At 36.3% G+C, this 21,423-nt stretch overlaps 1 protein-coding gene across 11 annotated transcripts in view; it reads left to right on the top strand.

The window, feature by feature from the left end:
- Positions 1–21,423, top strand: part of LOC149838996 (uncharacterized) — a 75,108-nt gene that overhangs the window by 32,824 nt on the left and 20,861 nt on the right. For 10 of the 11 annotated variants that reach the window (XR_016431306.1, XR_016431303.1, XR_016431305.1 and 7 more), the window contains exon 5: positions 4,623–4,681. The exons of the other annotated variant lie outside the window; for it this stretch is intronic. Coding sequence is in view for 5 of the 10 variants with exons in the window: in XM_090002191.1 (XP_089858317.1) it covers positions 4,623–4,681 (59 nt within the window). In the remaining 5 variants the exon portion in view is untranslated. The remainder of the gene's footprint in view (positions 1–4,622; positions 4,682–21,423) is intronic. 11 annotated transcript variants of the gene reach the window in all.

Here is a 21,423-nt window from a genome sequence, read left to right on the forward strand (position 1 = left end):
AAACCTACTCTAGCCTTCTTAAGCACGAACAAGGACTCCATTCAGAAATCCTTCTCAACCCTAATTAAAATTCGGAATTAATAAAAATTAATTGATTATTAAATATTAATTAATTAATAATTATTTAAAAGCTTCCAAAAATAGGCAAATTAACTTAGGAGACTTCTCAACCTTATTTAACCCCAAATTAAAGCTTGTTATTAAATTTAAAGCTAGAAAAATGTTGGGCATGTATTTGGACCCGGATTCGGATTCAAGATCCAAATCCATTTTAAAAAATCCAAATAAATTTTGGACTGGACCAAATCCAGATTAATATGGGTCTTGGATAGAGTCCAAATCCATATTAATTTGGATCAAATCCATCGGATCCAGTCCGATCTAAATCGTCAAACTGCTCTTTTTTCAAAAAAATATGATTTTTGGGCCAACCGAAACTCGAATTCGAAAAGGTGACATACCGTTGCGCTCAGCATGTCGAGACACATCCAATGACATATTACACGAATATCAAATTTCGAATTTCGCCCAAAAATAACCCGAATTTCGCTTAAATTTAAAAGTTAAAAATTAAATTTTTTTTTTCACGTTTTGATTGACTCGTATCGACCTAGCTGATGAGACCTGGGCCAAGCCTAGACTCAAAAGCATCGGTTAAAAATTTGAGGTTCAAACGATTTTTCTCCCTGACTTAGCCAAATTTTCGAAAAACCATAAAATGACTAAGAAAATACGTGGTATTACATCTGATATACCAAACCTGAGAGCAATATCAGAAGCAAACTTAGACTAATACAATAAATACCCTCTAGGGGAATATGCAACTCATATTCTTAGCAAATAACGTAGAAAACCCAAATCATCCATTTCAAAACTAGTTTTAATAATATTTTTAATATGTTGAACTCCTTGTTTGTCTCTTCCAGTGATTATCATATCATCAACATAGAGGAGTAGAATGACAATACTTGCATCAAAATTCTTAACAAATAAAGCTGTGACAATCACACAGGATCTAAAACCAATATCAAGCATAACATTGCTAAATATATAATTTCAAGCTTTGGGAGCTTGTTTCAAGTCATATAATGCCTTATGTAGGCGAAGAGTCTTCCCTTGAGGTATACCCATACTTAGAGGCGCTTCCATGTACACTTCTTCCATAAGATTGCCATTTAAAAATACATTTTTAACATCCATTTGATAAATGAACCAGTTTTTAATTGAAGCAACTGCAATGAGGGTTCTAATTGTGGTCATGCGGGCAACTGATGCAAAGGTTTATTCATAATCTATGCCATATTCTTACGCATATCCTTTGGCAACTAGCTTAGCTTTATATCTCTCAAGGGTCCCATCACTCTTGCTTTTTATCTTATATATCCACCTACAACGTATGAGTTTCTTTTCCTATGGAGGATCTCGAATAGACCGAGTTTGAGCCTTTTCTAATGCATCTAGTGACTTTAACCCATTCAAAGTGTTCTTTGGCTTGAGCATAAGATGAGGGTTCTACATATGAGTGAAGTAAGGCTATGCATGCTTGATATTTAGACGAAAAAGAGTCATATGAAACAAATTTTGAGGGAGGCTTTGAAACTCTAGATGATTTCCTAGTTTGCAATTCTTCTTCACCTAAATTAGAGAATTTTTGAAGTGCACATAGAGGTTTTGAACATCCCTGTCAAGTTTGATCATCATGATGTACTTCATCAAGAGACTCACTATCTCTTGATTCAACGACATTCTCAAAATCATAATCACAATCACAAGCACAATTATCAATATCTTGGATAGAACCAAAATCAAATAAAAATGAGTACTCGATTACTTCCTTAGCTTGATCTTTATAAAAGATTTTTTTTCAAAAAGGTTACATTTCTAGAAATATATAATTTGTTAGTCTTAGGATTATAACATCGATACCTTTTCTAACTGTCGGCATAACAAAAAAGGCACAAGGAATAGCTCTAGTAGAAAACTTGTCACTTTTTTAGTTGATACAAAACATTTGCAACCAAAGATTCATAATCTAGCATAGTCAAGAGAGAGTTTAACAAGTTTTTCAATGGGTGAAATATTTTGTAAAGAGGATGATGGCATTCTGTTTATAAGATAAACAACTATTAAGACAACTTCTGCCCAAAAGATCTTTCTCCCATGACTAACAATAAGCAAGGTTCTTGAGGTTTCAATGATGTACCTATGTTTTCTTTCTGCTAAACCATTTTTTTTGTGGTGTGTGAGTACAAGATCTTTGATGTGTGATGCCATGAAGTTTAAGATAATCTTTAAAATCATTTGATACAAATTCTTCCCTTGAGTCAGTAGGAAATATTGAGATTTCATTTTCAAATCTATTTTTAACCAACTTATGAAAATTTTGAAAGTGGAAAGACTTCATATTAATGCTTAAGGAAGTATATCTAAGTGTGTCTAGTAAAATCATTCACAAATATGACATAATATGCATATCCATCTTTAGATAATACTGGTGTTGGACCCCAAACATCCGAATGAACTAACTCAGTGGTCTAGATTAAACAAAAGTTCTATCGTTAAATGGTAATCTCTTCATTTTTTCAAGAACACAATCTTCACAAGAGAAGTTATTAAAGATTACAATTTTTTTTCAAATTTGAAAAATATTGGATTTTAGATACATTTGTATATCTTAATCTTCTATGCCATATATTTAAATCTAATTTTTGGACATTACAACAAAAATCTTCTTTGGGTATTTTCAAAAAATCCATATAGTAGAGACCTCCTTCTATGGCCTTGCCCAATCAGCTTTCCTGACTGACGATCCTGCACCAAACATTCATTTGAAGAGAAGGAAATATTACAACCATAATCGGATATTTGAGACAGATAAAAGGTTTAAGTTTATTTTAGGGATGTGACAAACCTTTGGAATAAAAAAACCTTTTGAGTTTAAAAGATCTTTTTCAAAATTTTCTATTCCTTAAATTTGAAGAGATGTACATCGGTCGTAAAAACATTTAACACATTTGAGTTGTTATGATATTCAGATAAAATGTCATTGTTTAGGGTCATGGGAAAAGATGCACCAGAATCAAGGAGCCAAGAAAATTTACCAGGGTTGGAATAAGATGAAACAACAATTCTAGTTGAAGAAGATGACCCCTTAAGAAATGGTTGAAGAACTTCCACTAATTGAGACAAAGACATGCTTCCAATGGATGAATCTTGAGATGCAAAAATATCACTTGACTCTTGTGGAAAGCCGACAGTAGCAACCTTCTTCTCTAATGCCCCTCTTAGTTTAGGACATTAAGACTTAATGTGTTCTGGTTCATGATAATGATGGTAAATAGTTTTCTTTGAGGTGATTTATATGCACGTATGTAATTTTTCGATCTAGAGATGGCCAAGACTCAGTCATCCTCACTTTTAGTTACACGCTTTTTCAATCTATAGCATTTTCAATGGAGGAAACTTTTCCTCTATGGAGAAGAATTGATTTGGTAGATTCAAATTCTGGTTAGAGGCCGTTGATAAATTGATAAAAAATGCTATGCATCCATTTGTCTTTGGCAAAGTTCTATATCTTCTGGACAATGCCATTTTAGTTCAAGAAGAGCCAATTATTCCCAAAGTCCGGATAGATTGTTATAGAATTCTTTAATACTTCTATACCCTTGGGTCATGGTTCAAACTCTATCTTGCACATTGTAGACATGTGCAATATCCTTAATATAATACATTCTTTTTAAGATAATCCAAGCCTTGTTAGCATGTTCAAATTTAGCAAGGCTAAAACACTTTTTAACATCCACACTACTAATGAGCCAAGACATAATCTTGGCATGTCCCATCTTCTATTCCTTCCACTTTTCATAAGTGGTTATAACTTTTCTTATCATCCTCCGTTAAAGTTATCTTTTTCTCACCTTCTACATTGGTGGGACTAGCTTGGGTTCCAGATCGGATTCATCTACTAGTCCCCACAATCATTTTCCTTAATTAAGGTGTATCATAATAGAAGCCCATGTTACATAATTAAAATCATTGAGTTTCACTGGTTTAATGGTGACATTTTTATTGTCATCCATTTTACAAGAGATGGGTAGAGAGAGAGGGATAAAGAGAAAAAGAGAGAAGAGGAGAGGGAAAACAAATTAGAGAACACGAGCACTCCACCGATACCACGAGAGCACTTGAATCCTCCAGATCACAATCTACAAGCACTTACACTATCACGATCTCACGAACACCACTTATCACCTAAGAGGTTTTGAGGCCCAGTTCATTGATGCTGCATTGAAAGCTCCAGGTTGTCTTGGCTGTGTGTTGACCTGAAATCATTCATTGATTGTAGAATATTTGTGCCTTTTTAACCGATTTTCTATTGTTGTATGAGTTTGAGGATCAACTGGACTTGAGATATATCTCCAAGTCAACTGAGCTGCTTTTTCAAACTTCTTGCAATCAATTGCTTGCCTAATAAGTTTGTGTTGCATTTAATAAAACTTTCTATCTCATCTTTTGAAATCATTATTAATCTACTAAATATGCATTATTTTTTCTGCCTTGAACTGATTATGGTGCCTAATCATCAATTCCTCTGTCCTCACCTTCTTTTTGTTATTTTTCAGGTCAAGAATGTGATTGAGAAACCACAAAATGATCATTTACCTTTGATTGAAGCTAGCCGGTTAGAAATCTCACTCTGGCATTCTCATCCAGTCGCTGGTTTTTGACAGTTGCTGCATTCTGCACATGACATGTTGGTAGGGGTGCACACGAGCCTATCCAAGTCCGTGCCCAGCATGATTGAGCTCGGCTTGATGGGCTTGGAACTAGTTCAGGCTCTGCTCGAGCTCGTTATGAGCCTCAAAAATGATGTTGAAGCTCGGCTCTGCTTATTTGACTTAAAGTCAGGCAGAAAAGGGCCGTCTGATGAACCCCCTTTTTGGTGAGAGAGAGAGAGAGAGCTTCTAGGCAGTGATCGGTTGCCAAGCCTCACCACCCGGATGAATTGGTCGGTGACAAGGGAGAGGAGTGAGTGCTGCAGCTGGGGAGAGTTCCCTCAGTGACGTAAGAATGCAATGGACAGATGCTGATTAGGTTTTTTTTTAATAAATGGTTTCCCTAACATTATTAAAATCTGGGCCATTGATTTAAATAAAATCAACGGTCCAGATTAAACCCTAATATAAGCTTAAAAGTTTGCCCTAACATAAGCATATTGAGTTCTGGGCCATTGATTAAAATAAAATAAATGACCCAGATTAATGCTAATATATATATGAACTGAGCTTTATCAAGCATATTTGAGCTGTAACTGCTTGCTCGGACTCGGCTTGTTTAGTCAAATGGGCCCTATCCACTGTTCAAGCTTGGTTCATTTGTGTAACTGAAGGAGTTCGAGCCGAGCCTGAGCTTCTCGCGAGAGGCTTGGCTCGGTGTGCACCCCTATATGTTGGGGATAATTGAGTTCCTTAGATATGGGCACATGGATGCAAATGTTCTTGCTGCATCATTATAGACAAACGTACACATACATATGTCAGACAAAAACTTCACCTAGTATGCATGTCTCTTGTCGACAGGTCACGACACTGGACATGCCATGTCATGGACAGAGTCAAACCTGTATTGAACATGGTCAACACCATGACTCTAACTTCATGTGTTTCTTTTTATGGTCTTGATTATTTATTTTATATTTATTTATGTGATTTTCCTTTTAAAATTTATCATTTGATTACCTTATTGGATTTATGATTAATTTTGTTATTCATGATGATTCAGAATTGTGGTTCAAGAATTTTCACTTGAGATGTATTCGTACTTTATTGCCTTTAAGAATTTTGAATGCACATGTTATATATATATATATATATATCAGAGTCAATGATATCGCGATATTATCGGCTATTTCAAGGTAGCCGATAATATCAGAAATATATCATGATACTTCCAATATATCAGCAAATTATATTTCTCTCTATAATATCACGATAAATATCGCTACAGAAACTGTGCTGTTTTCAGATTTTGCTTTTTAAAAAAAGCCCCAAATTTTTTAAAGATAAAAATTTGAAAAAATCAATATAATTTTAAAAAAAGTGACTTTGGCCTAAAAATTTGGTTTGATTTGGTTCAAAAACCAAATCAAATTGATGAGTTTTGCACATTTCGTGTTTTTTTTAAAGATCTTGTTTTCAAAATATATGAAAAATGGAGGATTTTAAAAACAAAAAAATTACTATTAATAAAAGCGGAATGTTTTCCAAAAAATCTCGACTATTGGGTGAGATTTGTGAAAATCCTCAAATCGAGTGTCATTAGGACTGTTTCTGAAAAGGGCATTTTGGGGATTATTTCAAACTTTAAAACGTGGGGTTTTAAAAAGTTTTAAAGGATAAAATTAGAAATAAACTTTTTGGGAATTTATTTTTTTATATATTGCCGAGATATTCTCGAGATTTATCAACTTTTGAAAATCTCCCCAAAAAATACCCTCACCGAGAAATTACCTTTAACGATACAAGTGACTAATATATATATATATATATATATATATATATATATATATATATATATATATATATATATATATATATATATATATATATGCTAGAGTTGATTGTAAATACAGTCAACCTAGCAAATGGGCAGAACCCCTTTTTTTGGTGTTTTTTCTCACATCTAACACCATAGATGTGATCTACATGTTTTATTTAGTGCGAACCGACTTTTGGATTGTCGGAATTCGACCTGTATACGGTTTTTTCTGGTGATAAAAAAAAAATCAGTGGCTATGAATTTTTTTTCGACTCATAAAAACATGTTTTCTCATCAAGAAAACATGATCCAAGAGTCTATTCCTACTAAATTGAGCATGTTGAACATATCTATGAGGTTAGATTGAGTCAAAACAACTCATATCACGAGATCCCAACTCGATTGTAGGTGTGATCGATTATAGCAAATATAGACACTATATATATTTATGGAAAATGGAAACCTATATATAATGATTGATTTACTAGCAATCAACACTTGGATCATGCATTTTGGATGAAAAATGGTATTTGGAGCCTCACAAGTTTATGAAAATTGTAGGTTGATTTTTGAAACCTTATGAAAACCTATCCATGCATCAACATCAAATGCTCCAAAAACAAACTTATAGATCACATCTGTATGGTCAGAGTTTTGAAAAAACATCGAAAATCCAATAGCATGTTTCATTTAGCACAGTGCCCATTTTGTAGGTTTCCATATATATATAAAGTGGTAGCTGCTTAACACTTTTTAAGGCTACTACCAGCTTTCTAGTCTTTGAAAGATTATTTTCTATTTTTTTTATAATCCGGCCATACAAATGTGATCTACATGCTTGATTTTATAGGAATTGACTCTTGGATCGTCCAATTCTAACACAGTTAGATTTTTATAAGATTTAAAAATCAATGGTCTACAATTTAAAAAAATATTCAATGCTTAAAAAATCATATTTTTCATCGAAAAAACATGATCCAAGTGACATTTCCTAGCAAATCGACCATGTAATGCCCCAAAATTTCAACTCGTGTTTTTGAAAACATTAACAAAAAACCTTTCAAAGATTAAAGTTTTTACTTTTAAAATCGACAACGGAAGCAATTTACAAAGGAGCATAAGTTACCAAATGCTAGGTACGTTAGCAGTAAAATCATCATTTCATATGAAACAACTACTTAAGGAAGTGATAAAATAAAATAATAGATTATTAATAAAATTTGCAGTTTATTACAAAATAAGCATTTTTCCCATTATCCAATAATCTAAAGAAAACTCAAAACTCAGAGCCAAGACGTCAGTAGAAAGAAGAGAAATCTTGAGCCATGTTGCATCGCGTCATCGGTCGCCTGTGAAGTTCTACTCATCACCTGCCCATGAAATGGGTCAGTTTCATAACAAACTAGTATGTGCACGAATAGACAATGTAGAATAAAATAAAGCAGAACATTCATGAGATAAATAATTTATTATATTAGAAGCAACAAGTACAATGTAATCTATTCTAGCAGGGGCAACATATGTAAACTATGCAAGGATCTATTGTCTTGAAACAGATAATAACAACAATATTTCAAGTAGTATAAATCTCAATCATCTACAACTTATTATGAAAGTGATATTCTTTAAGTTTTGATATTAACTGGCTTGTGGGTACACACAGACACGTAGAAATAATCGAGACCGATCCAGGGGTTTATTATATAAAGTGTTTTTCATTGACCCGGATGGCTGACTGAGTCTGCTTTTAAGGGGACGGTCAGTGACCAAGAGAGTAAATCTCCAAAGGCATTCGTGACCCATGAATGCATCCAACTTCTGCAGAAGTATCTAAGAGTTACCACCCTGGATAATTTATGGTAATCCCAATTCCCCTAACTCCGATGACTGGGGGAAGCCGAGTCTTTTGCTCGTGGGGTGGTTGTTAACAACCTGTCTGTCACCATTTATGTGATCTCAGCATTTGTGCTATATGTACGCTTCGAGGTTGCCACAACCTCATTATCCAAATATCGTAACACCAACGTGACGTACTTGTCTAAAAGTACGATCGTACCTGCATGAAGGTATGACTACGATGAGAGGGCAAACATTTAATATGTTGCAATTCCTTTAGTTCATACATGACATGCATTGCTCTTTGAGTATTTGGCCTGTGGAGGCCGACATCATTATTTTATTTATTTCAATAAAGTGCTTATTGCATACTTTGGGGTACTCAATGACCTCTCATACTTCTTGTCAAAATATTTATACCGTACATGTCTTAAGGTCCGATTACGATAACAAACTTGTGGGTTTCTCGATGGATAACCCATCACAGTATTTTATAGAATGGCATGCTCTAATACTATGAAATAAGAAATCTTAAATAAGTCTTGAGATCGCCGTGGATCCAATCATTTCTTCCGAGTAACAAACTCGAGGTACAATTAGTTGCATCTAGCAACGCATAACTAGATCACAAGCTTTATAAGCAGAAATTCATTCTTGAGGAGTCAACCTTGCACAAGAAAACACACCTCCTCTCGAGCTTTTAGTACTTGTACACAATTTCACACCTTTCCAAAAGGCGTAAGATGTGGTACGTGCACCTGCATACCTTACGAGGCTTGCCTGAGGGCGGCAACAAGATTTATCATGCAATAACAAACAAGGCATCTACAGTAAAATCACAACAATGAGCAAGTACGAAAACACAGTAATAGGAATTACTGTAGAAATGAGTCTACCCATACAGTATACATCAAGCATGTAATTTTTTGAAGAATAGGAACGAGAGAACACAAAACAAGTAATCACAAGTTATATTGTTCTACATGTAAGCATGCATGCAAAATAAATTATTCTATCTCAGAATTCTTATACTTTATTTCATTCATCCAAAATTCTCGTGCGACTTTCCCTTACCTTGGGATGCTGTGTAGCTGCGTGCGCCTGAGTATAGATGATACGGGGCTCGGGCCGCGGAGCTAGAGCGCGATTTGTCGTACGAACTGCAAACAAACAAAACATGATTATCGACACATCGCACACGTTGGCTGAGTTGGGGTCGATCCCAATCTGACATTCAACACCATAGGGTTTTGGACGTGGTTACATGCTCTAACCGCTCTACCAAACAACACAAGCGGAAACCCATTTGGTTCCACTAAAAGGGGAGTCAGGCAGGGAGTGCCAGTCCTGCTTGCTGGAACAGGAGGGCGGCAGGGGCGAGCCCCCTGCCAGTCGAAAACAGAGAGGCAACGAGGTCTTGCCCCTGCCTGCCGGAAACAAAGGGGCGGCAGGGGCTGTCGAAAACATCGAAGCGAGGGAGAGGGGAGGGAGCGGCAGAGGCCGCCAGCCCCCCTGTCAGACCTCTGACGACCAACAAAGAGAGAGAGAGAGATCAGGGGCAACAGGAGCCACCGGCCACCTGCCGACCCCCTGGCAGGCAACAGAGGAGGGGCAAGGGCGGCAGGGGCCACCACCACCTGCCGACCCTCAAGCAGGCCCCAAACAAGAGGGGGAGGGGCGGCAGGGGCCACCTGCCGGACCCTTCCCGCGCACAGAGAGAGGGAGGAAGGCATGACAAGGGGACTGTCGACCTCCCGTCGGCCCTCCGATAACCCATAGGAGAGGGAAGGTGCCACTGCCCCCCTATCGTCTCTCTGGCAAACCTCAAGAGAGAGAGAGGGGGACGACAGGGGGGCCGTCGGCCACCTGTCGGCCCTCTGACGGACACAGAGGGAGCGAGAGGGCGCGACAGGGGCCGCCGACCTGCCGTCCTCCCAGCGAGACAACAAAGGGAGTGGAGGGGCACAACATGGGCTGTGGGCCGCATGTCGGCCTCCCGGCAAGCCCTCACGGAGAGGGGAAAGAGGGAGGGCACGACAGGGGCCATCGGTCTCCTGCCAGCCTCCAGGCGAGACAACAGAGAGAGGGAGAAGAAGGGAAAGGCACGGCAGGGGGCCGACGGCCTCCTGTCGGCCTTCCGGCAACAGAAGAAGAAGAGAAGAGCAGAAGGGAGGGGCATACCTGGGAGAGGATCGACGGCGTCGGCGATGTTGTCGCGCGCAGGGAACGATAGCAGCAGAGAGGAGACTCGAGAGAGAGGGGAGGAGGAATGTAGGGAGGTGAGGCGTCCCCCTCCCCTTACGTGCTCTTAAAGGCATGGGGGAGGCGATAAACGGGGAAACCCTCAAGGGTTTCCCTTATCTAGTCGAAGGGGGGAGAGCAGCACAGGTGGGGTGCGGCGCACAGGGGAGAGGGATTTTCTTAAAAACCTTCGCCCATGCGTCGAGTTTTAAAACCCTAACGAGTACGAGCCCGGGTCGGGTCCAGACCTGACCCGGGTCCGATCTTTTTTTTTATGTGGGTTTTACAGACCATGCCAAACACATCGACAGGGTCAGATTGGCAAAAAAAAATCCCCAAAACCCCTATTCACAAGAAGACTTAAAAAGTGTTAGAGAGAGAGAGAGAGAGAGAGAGAGAGAGAGAGAGAGAGAGAGAGAGAGAGAGAGAGAGAGAGTAATGCTCCTTAGGCCCCCTTTTCTCGTTAGGTCTATTTGGCCCCTTCAAAAATAATAGTTAGTATTTTTTCTCACATCTAACACCATAGATGTGTTCTATAGGTTTTGTTTAGTGGGAACCGTCTTCTGGATCATCGGAATTTGACTTGTATGCAGGTTTTTCTGGTGATAAAAAAATCAATGGCTATAAGGGCATCAATTTTTTCTGGCTCATAAAAATACATTTTTTCATTGAAAAAACATGATCCAAGAGTCAATTCCTACTAAATCAAGCATGATAAACACATCTAACGATTTAGATCTATCATAAAACACTTCAAACTATGGGGCTCAACGAGACCTAACGAAAAGGGGGCCTAATATGTTCAGTTCTCATATATATATGAGAAGGTGGTAACTACTAACCACTTTTCTAGCTAACCGCAAAGTAATTGGGTTTTTGAAGGTGTTTTTTTCATGTTTTCCTTAAATCGTACCATACAGATGTGTTCGACATGGTCAATTTACTAGGGAACGACACTTGAATCATGTTTTTTTGATAAAAAGTGTGAATTTTTAAGCCTTGAATATTTATGAAAACCTTAGACCGTCAATTTTAAAACCTTTTAAAAACCTATTTGTGTATCAGAATTGGATGATCAAAGAATCGATTCTTATAAAATCAAGTATGTAGAACTGTGATCATTGCAAAAATTTTTCTCTTTATTCCTCTTTTTCCTTCTCTTTTCCTTTCTAGCCTCTATTCCCTTTTTTTGAAGGGGAAATAAAAGATAGAAAAGAAGAGAGAAAAGAAAAAGAAGAGAGAGAAACTCTTTTGCAAAGGTCTCACTTGACCTTAAATTTTGAAAATGTTTTGAAATTACTCACCTCCGTTTTGAAAATTTGCGGAAAAATGGAGAGACGGGATTCACTCGTCGGTACGAGGTTCGATCGTTCCTAGCGCCTTTACCAGGGATAATTGAACCAAGGATCGAACTTATGCCTTTTGCTTTGACTAAATATTGTCTAAAAATTTATTTTAAGTCTAAAATGCTCAAAGAATCATGCTTGTGCAATGCAAATGCAGAGATGTAGCTTTTGAGAAGAATAATTTTAGAACTTTGATTTTTCTAAGTGATTTTGAAATACCTTTGAAGATACTTGAAGAAATGATTCAAAGGGTTGAAATTGGTTTGAAAAAGTTAGATTTTTTAATCTAACTTAGAACTTTGGAAAATGAATCTGGAAAAAGAGACTTTAAAGTTTGAAGTCTTGGAATAATCAGAGTTTGAAAAATAAATCTTGGATGAAGGGTAAAGGAGAATTGGAATTTGATTTTAGAATTTTGAAGTAAGAATGAAATTTCAAAGTCAAGATGAACTTTGAATTTGGATTGATTTTCAAGAATCGATTTTGAAAAGGGATCTTTGGTCTTGAGTTTTTGAATTCAGAACCTGAAATAGGAATTTTCGACCTGGAAATTGAATTTAGACTTGGAGAATAGTTTTGAAAGTGATTTTGGAAAATAGAAGTTGAAATTGGAACCTTGAAATCCAGATGAGATTGAAAAATGGTTGAGTTTGGAATTGGAAATCAAATTGGAAAATTGAACTGGATTTGAAAATATGAATCCAAGATGGAATCAGATTTGAAATCTGGAATTCAAGATGGAATTGGATTTGACATCTGGAGTCCAAGATGGAATTGGATTTGAAATCTGGAATCTTAGATGGAATTTGGAAAATTTGGAATCTAATATGGAATTTGAAGATGGATCTGGATTTTGGAAATCCAGATGAGATCCGAAGATGGGTCTGGGCCTTGGAAATCTAGATAGGATTTGAGAATGAACTTGGATAGATAGAACTTGGATTTGGATTCAAGAAATCCAGATAGAACTTGAAGATGGATTTAGATTTGAGAAGTCCTGATAGAACTTGAAGATGGATTTGGATTTGAGAAATCCTGATTGAATTTGAAAATGGACTTGAATTTAGCACCAATCTTAGAATTTTGATCCTTAATTTCAAAAGTGATTTGAAGATTAAAACTCAGAAGATTTCAAAAGAACTTGAGGATTTGGAAATTTGAAGTGAAGAATAGAGAATACACTTGATTTTAAACTTGAATTTTTGAAATCGGGTGATGAATATGGGATTTCAAAGTTGAATTGAACTTTGAAATTTGATCTGAATATTGAATTAAATTTGAAATTGAATTTTTAAAATAAATTTGGAATTTCAAAGTTGAATTGAACTTTGAAATTTGATTTGAATTGAAAATTGAATTTTGAATCTAGAAATGAATTCGAAATTTCAAAGTTGAATTGGACTTTGAAATTAAAGTTTGAATTTTAAAATAAGACAGATTTGAGAATAGAAAGATGAATTTGAATTTATAAATAAGAATTGAAGATTGTTCTGAGAAATGAGAAGATATTTAAAGAATTATCTCAAAATTACTTGTGTTTTTGACGAAAATTTGAAATAATTTGAAAATAATGATGCAATTCTATCCTAAATGATGAATGAGTTAAAGAATTTTGTGAATTGGATACTGAAAAGCATATTTCATTCTTTAGGAGAATTAAAATAAGATTGAAGATATAATATATTCCTGACTATGGTCATAAAATGTATTATAAAATAATTTGTATTTAAATTCAGATAAAAAATAAAATACATTTTGGTGCCTTTATAGAGTTTAAAAATGAAATTAACTCTCAATATATCTTGACTATGACCATTGATATATATTTTAAGTTAATTTCAAGTTAAACTCTGATAAAGGAAGAAAAATTTAGAAAATATGATGATTTTTGAAAAAGAGATCTAGTGTGGATCCAATGTTATTCTATAAAAGATAAAAATTCTAAGTATTGTCCACATTTTGACTATAGCCATCAATGTGGGTCATTTGCTTAAGATTAAATACCTCTTGTTAGAATGATGCACGTGCCATTCGTGTTTCCATTCGTGAATTTTTGAAAGAAAAGAGCAAAATGATATGAAACACATAATTCATGATATTTAAATGCTCATACATTCTAATCTAGTACAAGAAATGAAAACTTCTCATTATTATCTAGCTATTACAATTCTGAAATTGGAATTGAAATTACAATTCCTAAGCTAAGAAAGGAGATAACATTTTCTACCTATTTTCTGCAAAACAGTGTTAGCACATGATGTATATAGGAAGCAATCCATATAATATCACTTTGAACTCAAGATGCAATTGATGAAATATTCATGCATATACACTATACTAATGGAGATGTAATGCAAATGACAATGTATACTTTGAGGTGATATATCGAATGGATGTCAGAATATACATGTAATATCCTAAAATAATGATGAAGAATAGATATTGAAATATATGAATGATACCCTAAGTTAATTAGAATACATATATACACCATCTAAGTGGAAATGTAATGCTTAAATGTTGTGTATGAGCTAATGGAGGAGTTTATGCCCAATGAGAGATGTATGTAGTGATAACAAAGATGTAGATGAATGTAGTAAATGTAAATATGATTTGCAAAGAGGATATGACTTGCAGCAAGGTGTGAGTGAATGCCTACTGTTGTAAATGCTGAAGAGGCCTATCAATGAGGATTGGGCTGGAGGGAGGACCTACAGTGATGCACAACGGATAGGTAAGAGCTGGAATGGTGGTATGCAATAGTGAGGGTGCAGCAATGTAATGAAGTGCCAAATGAAAGAGGCGAAGTCTCCAAGCGAAAGCACGGAAGCACGCACATACACAAGAGGCCACAAATGGGCAAAATAAACCACAAAAAGTGGTTAAGCACACAAAGAGGTAAAAAAATATATTTCACTCATAGAATGCTTCACAAGAAGCTTGAGAAATACATGGGGCCATGCCCCTTATTTATACACAGCAAGGGACCCAAGGAGGGTCTCCCATAGAGTCGTTGGAGCCCCTCCAACAGTCATATTTATGACCGTTGGAGGGGTCCAACGACTCTATGTGGACCCCTCTCAAATGAATAAAAAGAAAAGCTAAAAAGTAAAAAGAAAAAGAATAAAGAAAAAAGAAAGAAAAGAAAGAAAAGCATATCAATGATATGCGTGTACAAGTGAAATTCCAGAATTACCCCTATCGGGTATTATAAAATATATATATATATATATTTATATATATAGATAGACACATAGACATATATATATCATATATATGTGTATGTCGTAATATATATATATATATATATAAATATACATCATATTTTAATACCCCCCCTCAAACACACGGTGAAATCACCGAGAGTTTGCTAAGGAGGAAGTAGAAGCGAGGCGAAGGCAAAGCTTTGGTGAAGAAGTCCGCCAACTGATATTCGGTAGGAACATATGGGAGTTGAATGGTGCCTCGTAAGAACTCATCTCGTACATAATGATATTTCATCTCAATATGCTTCGTTCGTTCATGAAAAGTGTGATTGCTAGCAATATAAATGGAGCTCTTGTTGTCACAACACAGCTTTGAAGGAGTTGAGAATGAGACACCCATATCTTTAAGTAAGCTTCTTAACCATATAATATCAGTTGTGGTAGTGGCCATCGCACGATATTCTGCTTCGGTAGACGAGAGAGAAACTTTACGCTGCTTCTTAAACCTTCAGGAGATAAGCGACTCCCCAAGAAACACACAATAGCCTGTGGTAGAAATACGATTATCGGGGTTACCCCCCCCCAATCAGAGTCAGTATACGCAAGTAAAGTAAGAGGTGAAGAAGAGGATAAGAATACTCTCTTAGTTATGAAATTTTTTAAGTATCTGATAATCCTCATTACTGTTGCCATGTGAGTAGTGGTAGGAGCAGTCTGAAATTGGCTTGCACTATGAACTGCATGTGAAATGTCAGGCCTGGTGATAGATAAATATGTTAAGGATCCAATCAATTGATGATAAGGTGTGGGGTCTGCTAAAGGAGTGTCATCATTGGCTCTCATCTTGGCATTGATCACTTCTGGAGTCTCCACCCTTTTGTCATCTGTCAGCCCAGACCTAGCAATAATGTTAGAGGCAAGCTTCATCTGAGATAGGACATACCCCTTGGGGGAGTATGCAACTTCAATTCCTAAGAAATACCTTAGAAAACCCAGATCAGACATATCAAAATTTTTCTTAAGAATATTTTTAATAAGGTCAATACCTTTTCTTATCATTACCTGTGATAATCATGTCATCAACATATAACAACAAAATTGTTATGTATTCATTAGAAGATTTAACAAACAAAGCAGTATCTGTGTAACATGAGGAAAAACCATTATCAAGAACTACTTTGCTAAAAAGATCATACCAAGCTTTTGGTGCTTATTTAAGACCATAGAGAGCTTTGTTTAATTTTAGAATATTGCCTTTCCCAATTTCAAGACCCGACGGAGGGTCCATAAGAACTTCTTCACACAGAGTTCCATTTATGAACGCATTTTTAACATCAAGTTGATATATCGGCCATTGTTTGATGGATGCTAAAGCAATTAGGGTTCGTACACTAGTCATTCTGGCTACAGAAGCAAAGGTTTCTTCATAATCAATCCCATATTCTTGGGCGTAGCTTTTTGCAACCAAGCGAGCTTTGTATCTTTCAAGAGACCCATCACATTTGGTTTTAACTTTATATACCCATCTACACCCAATTGCCTTTTTTCCTAAAGGTTGAGGAATAATGCTCCAGGTTTGGGCTTTGTTCAGAGCCTCTAATTCGATTTTCATAGCCTCAATCCAATGTAGATGATCTTTAGCTTCCTTGAATGAGGTAGGCTCATGATACGAATGTATTAACATGAGACAAGCCCTATAATTCAGAGAGAAAGATTCATAAGACACAATTTTTTGTGGTGGCCTACTAGTACGAGAAGATCTCCTGGATTGTTGTCCCTAGATTCTTCTAAAGAGAAGTCTTAAGAGTATCTGTCAATAGCAGGTTAATGTTCATTTCCTAACCGCCGGGTATATACATTTATATCATTAAGGTTTTCATTTTGGGAAACATTATCATGTTGTGGTATATCATTATAATGTAAAGTGCCATCACAAGTAGTATCACAAATAGTTGCCTCAGGGGACTCAATTCTAGGAGCTAAGTCGAATAAAAAAGAATAATCGATGTCTTCCCTAGATGTGTGGATATCGAAACCATTTTGTTCTTTAATGAAGTTTACATTTCTCGACACATACAGTTTATTGTTTTGAATATCATAGCATCTATAACCTTTTTTATTCTCACCATAGCCAATGAACACACATTCAAGAGCTTTAGGTGACAACTTATCTTGTCCTTGACTAAGTACAAAACATTTGCATCTAAAGATTCTTAGTCTATAAAAATCTGGAGTAATTTTAAATAATTTTTCGAAGGGTGAAACATTTTTTAAAGAAGAAGAGGACATACGATTTACAAGATATGTTGCGGTAAAAAGAGCTTCGGCCCAAAAGTTTTTAGGAACATTTTTAGACACAAGAAGAGTTCTTGTGGTTTCAATTAAATGCCTATGTTTCCTTTCCGCAAGACTATTTTGTTGCGGAATTTTAAGACAAGATCGTTGGTGCAAAATTCCATTTGTTTTAAAATAATTTTGAAAATCTTTAGACATGTACTCACCTCCCGAGTCAGATCTAAAAATGACTATATTATGTTGGAATTGATTTTGAACAAGAGCGTGAAATTCTTTAAAATTAGTGAAGACATTAGATTTATTCTTGATAATGTAAACCCATGTGTACCTAGTAAAATCATCAATGAAAGAAACATAGTAAGAATAGCCCCCTTTGGACATAACGGGTGCCGGTCCCCATACATTGGAATGCAAAGTTCAAAAGGCCTTTTTGACACAAAATTACTATGTGAATAAGGAAGAGAGTGAATTTTCCCAAGAATACAATCATTACATGTAAATGTATTTGTATTACAATTTTTTTCCAAAAACGGAAAAAGGTACAACTTGGAAATACTAGGGTGTCCAAGTCTCTTATGCCAAGTCTCAATATCTTTGGATTGAACATGATTACAAAATGATTTGGATGGCAAAGACAAAAAATCCATATAGTAAAGGTCCCCTCTTCTATGGCCTTGCCCAATCCGCTTCCCGGACCGGAGATCCTGCACATAGCGATGGGTTGGTGAAAACGAGACATTACATTCAAAATCAGTAATTTGAGAGACGGAAAAAAGATTTAGATTAAGTTTTGGAATAATTCGGATTTTGGGAACAAAAAATTCTTTGTTTTGGTCATAAGTTTTCTCAAGATTTTCAATGCCTTCAACATTCAAAGATGTTCCATCGGCGGTGGATACATATGATTTGAATTTATTGAGACTTGGTTTTGACAAAAGTGATGCATTTGAAGTCATATGGAAAGAGGCACCCGAGTCAAGAATCCAAGAAGTCATACTTGGAAAGGAGGAGATGGCGGCACCGGAAGTGGAAGGTGAAGAGGATGATGTAGAGGCGTTCATCTTTATAAATTGTTGAAGAGTTTCGGTTAGATGAGCGATGGACTCCTTTATGTCACCATCCTTCTTTGAATCTTCATTGATGATTGGAGGAGTTTCCCCCACGAAAGTCACCTTCTTTTTGAATTTAGGGCAATCGGGACGAATATGGCCCGGTTCATTACAATTATGACAAATGATTTTTCTTCCTCCACCACCATTATTCTTCCAAAAATGTGGTGGTTTATATGATCTTACATTGTTGCCGGGTCTAGACACGGCATGCACTTCATCATCTCTTTTCAAGGCCAAACGGGTTTCTTCTTGACATAAGTCGGCCAAAATATCGCTTAGAGGAGTAGAGGCCCTATGAAGAAGAGATCCTCTAAGTTGCTCAAATTCGGGACGAAGCCCATGAATAAATTGAAAGAACCTCTCTTTTTCCATTTGATCTTGTCTCGTGGCAATAACACTTCTTTCCCATTGTGGTTCGAGAAGGACAAGCTCATCTCATAAAGAGGATAAGGCACTATAGTAGTCCCTAATACTCATATCACCTTGCTTGGTAGCTCTTACCTTTTCTTGTAGAAAAAAATGCCTAGCAAGGTCTCTTTGGGTGTACATGCCTTTCATAAAAAACCATGCTTCATTAGCCTTTTTGAATTTTGCAAGATTTGCACAAATCTTCAATTCAACATTGTTCATGAACCATGTTAAGATTTTAGCATGCTCACTTTCCCAATCTTCCATTTTAGAAGAGTAATCAAGAATAACTTTTTCTTTTTCTTCTTCGTTCAATGCTTTTTCCTCATCTTCTTCAAACTTAGTTAACTTCAATTGTGGTTCCGGAATGGTTCCACATACGTAACCCCAAAGCTTTTTACCTTTGAGATTATTTTCCATAGCGGCCGCCCACATGCGGTAATTGGTCCCATCCAATTTGAACGAGAGATCAATTTTTGCATCTTTGTTGGCCATTTATAGAAAAAGAATTTTTAGACAAGAGAGATGAGAGGTATTACTTGTCAAGAGAGGATCCGATGAAGCCTTCTTAACCAAGGCTCTGATACCATGTAATGAAGTGCCAAATGAAAGAGGCGAAGTCTCCAAGCGAAAGCACGGAAGCACGCACATACACAAGAGGCCACAAATGGGCAAAATAAACCACAAAAAGTGGTTAAGCACACAAAGAGGTAAAAAAATATATTTCACTCATAGAATGCTTCACAAGAAGCTTGAGAAATACATGGGGCCATGCCCCTTATTTATACACAGCAAGGGACCCAAGGAGGGGCTCCCATAGAGTCGTTGGAGCCCCTTATGACCGTTGGAGGGGTCCAACGACTCTATGTGGACCCCTCTCAAATGAATAAAAAGAAAAGCTAAAAAGTAAAAAGAAAAAGAATAAAGAAAAAAGAAAGAAAAGAAAGAAAAGCATATCAATGATATGCGTGTACAGGTGAAATGACAGAATTACCCCTATCAGGTATTACAAAATAAATATATATATATATATTTATATAGATAGACACATAGACATATATATATATCATATATATGTGTATGTGTCGTAATCTATATATATATATATAAATATACATCATATTTTAACAAGCAATACTGGTAAAAATGATGGACTGTGTATAGGCTATGTACAATGGAGGTTGAAGAGGTGAATAGTGCGGTTTGCAGCAGGGGGAAATAACAAGATGGTTTATGTAAGGTGAAAGTAGTGCAAAGGCAAGGCTGAATGGCGGCAACAGCAGGGTGCTGTCGGATGTGGGTGATAGCTACAACATGGGTTGAAGGTTGGTTGCTGAAATGGTGATGCAACAGTGTGGTTCTTGAAGTTACAACAAATGGGAATAGTGATGGTGGAATGTAGTCAACAGGGGATGAGTGTAAAAAAGTGTGATTGTAGGGGAAATTCTATGCTCTGGAAAAGTGTATATTCTAGTCTTCATTAAGGCCTAAAGTTATGAAATCTTTCATTTCTAATGTGATAATAGAATTACTCGCAATGGGAAAGAAATTTCAGCATTTGAAAAATCAAATCACATACATCAGCAATCAACATCTATACTCTCCGATGACAATCATGGACAATAACATCATGCTAAGAAAAATAGGTAAAAAGCATTAAAGGGAGCAGGGGTCACACAAAATGAAGATGCTAGTCATGCAAACCACGAACAGAGGCAACCCAGGTAGTGGTCCTGTGAGCCACTCGATGACAGGCGATTTACAAAAAAAAGAAAAAAGAAAAAGGCTGTCTTCTACAGGAAATGTACCAACTAGCTTGTTACCATTCAAAGACCTTGTGCTAATATTAACAATAAGATCTGAAATTCTGATGAATAAAATTAGGGAATGAACTGTTCTGACTATCCACTATGATCTGATCTAGGGAGTTTGATTCCGTTGGCTGGTAAATTTTAAAACGATGCAACCCACCAGCATGATATATAGCAACACCACCAGATACATGAGAATTTAACAACTGGAGGGGAGGAAGAACGCATGTAAGTAGTGTACAAACTCTTAAATATGGACTCAGGGCAAATAATTTCAAAACAGGAATGTAAAGAATGGGAATACATATATATGCATTGCTGTAAAGAAGAAAGTGGATATTCAGGTGCTTATTACCTAATGATGCGAACTCTGAAAATAAGCAGGTGCTACACTATGAATGAGAAATAAATTACCGTGAAATGTGCACATACAGGAGATGAACTATTGTGTAGTAAGGCGATGGGCAGTAACTACAACGTACAATTGTATCTTAATAGTTCACCTTAAGTTCTCTTTGTGATGATTCAACTTGCAATAGCAAAAGATTGATAATTCAATCAAACTCATGAGAATGAGCCAAGCAAATCACATTCATACAGTTTAACTAGTATCATCACCATGACAAAGCAT

Source organism: Nuphar pumila, chromosome 4 (genome assembly GCF_984573655.1).
Source record: "Nuphar pumila chromosome 4, dmNupPumi1.hap1.1, whole genome shotgun sequence".
In the NCBI taxonomy this organism is placed as follows: domain Eukaryota; kingdom Viridiplantae; phylum Streptophyta; class Magnoliopsida; order Nymphaeales; family Nymphaeaceae; genus Nuphar; species Nuphar pumila.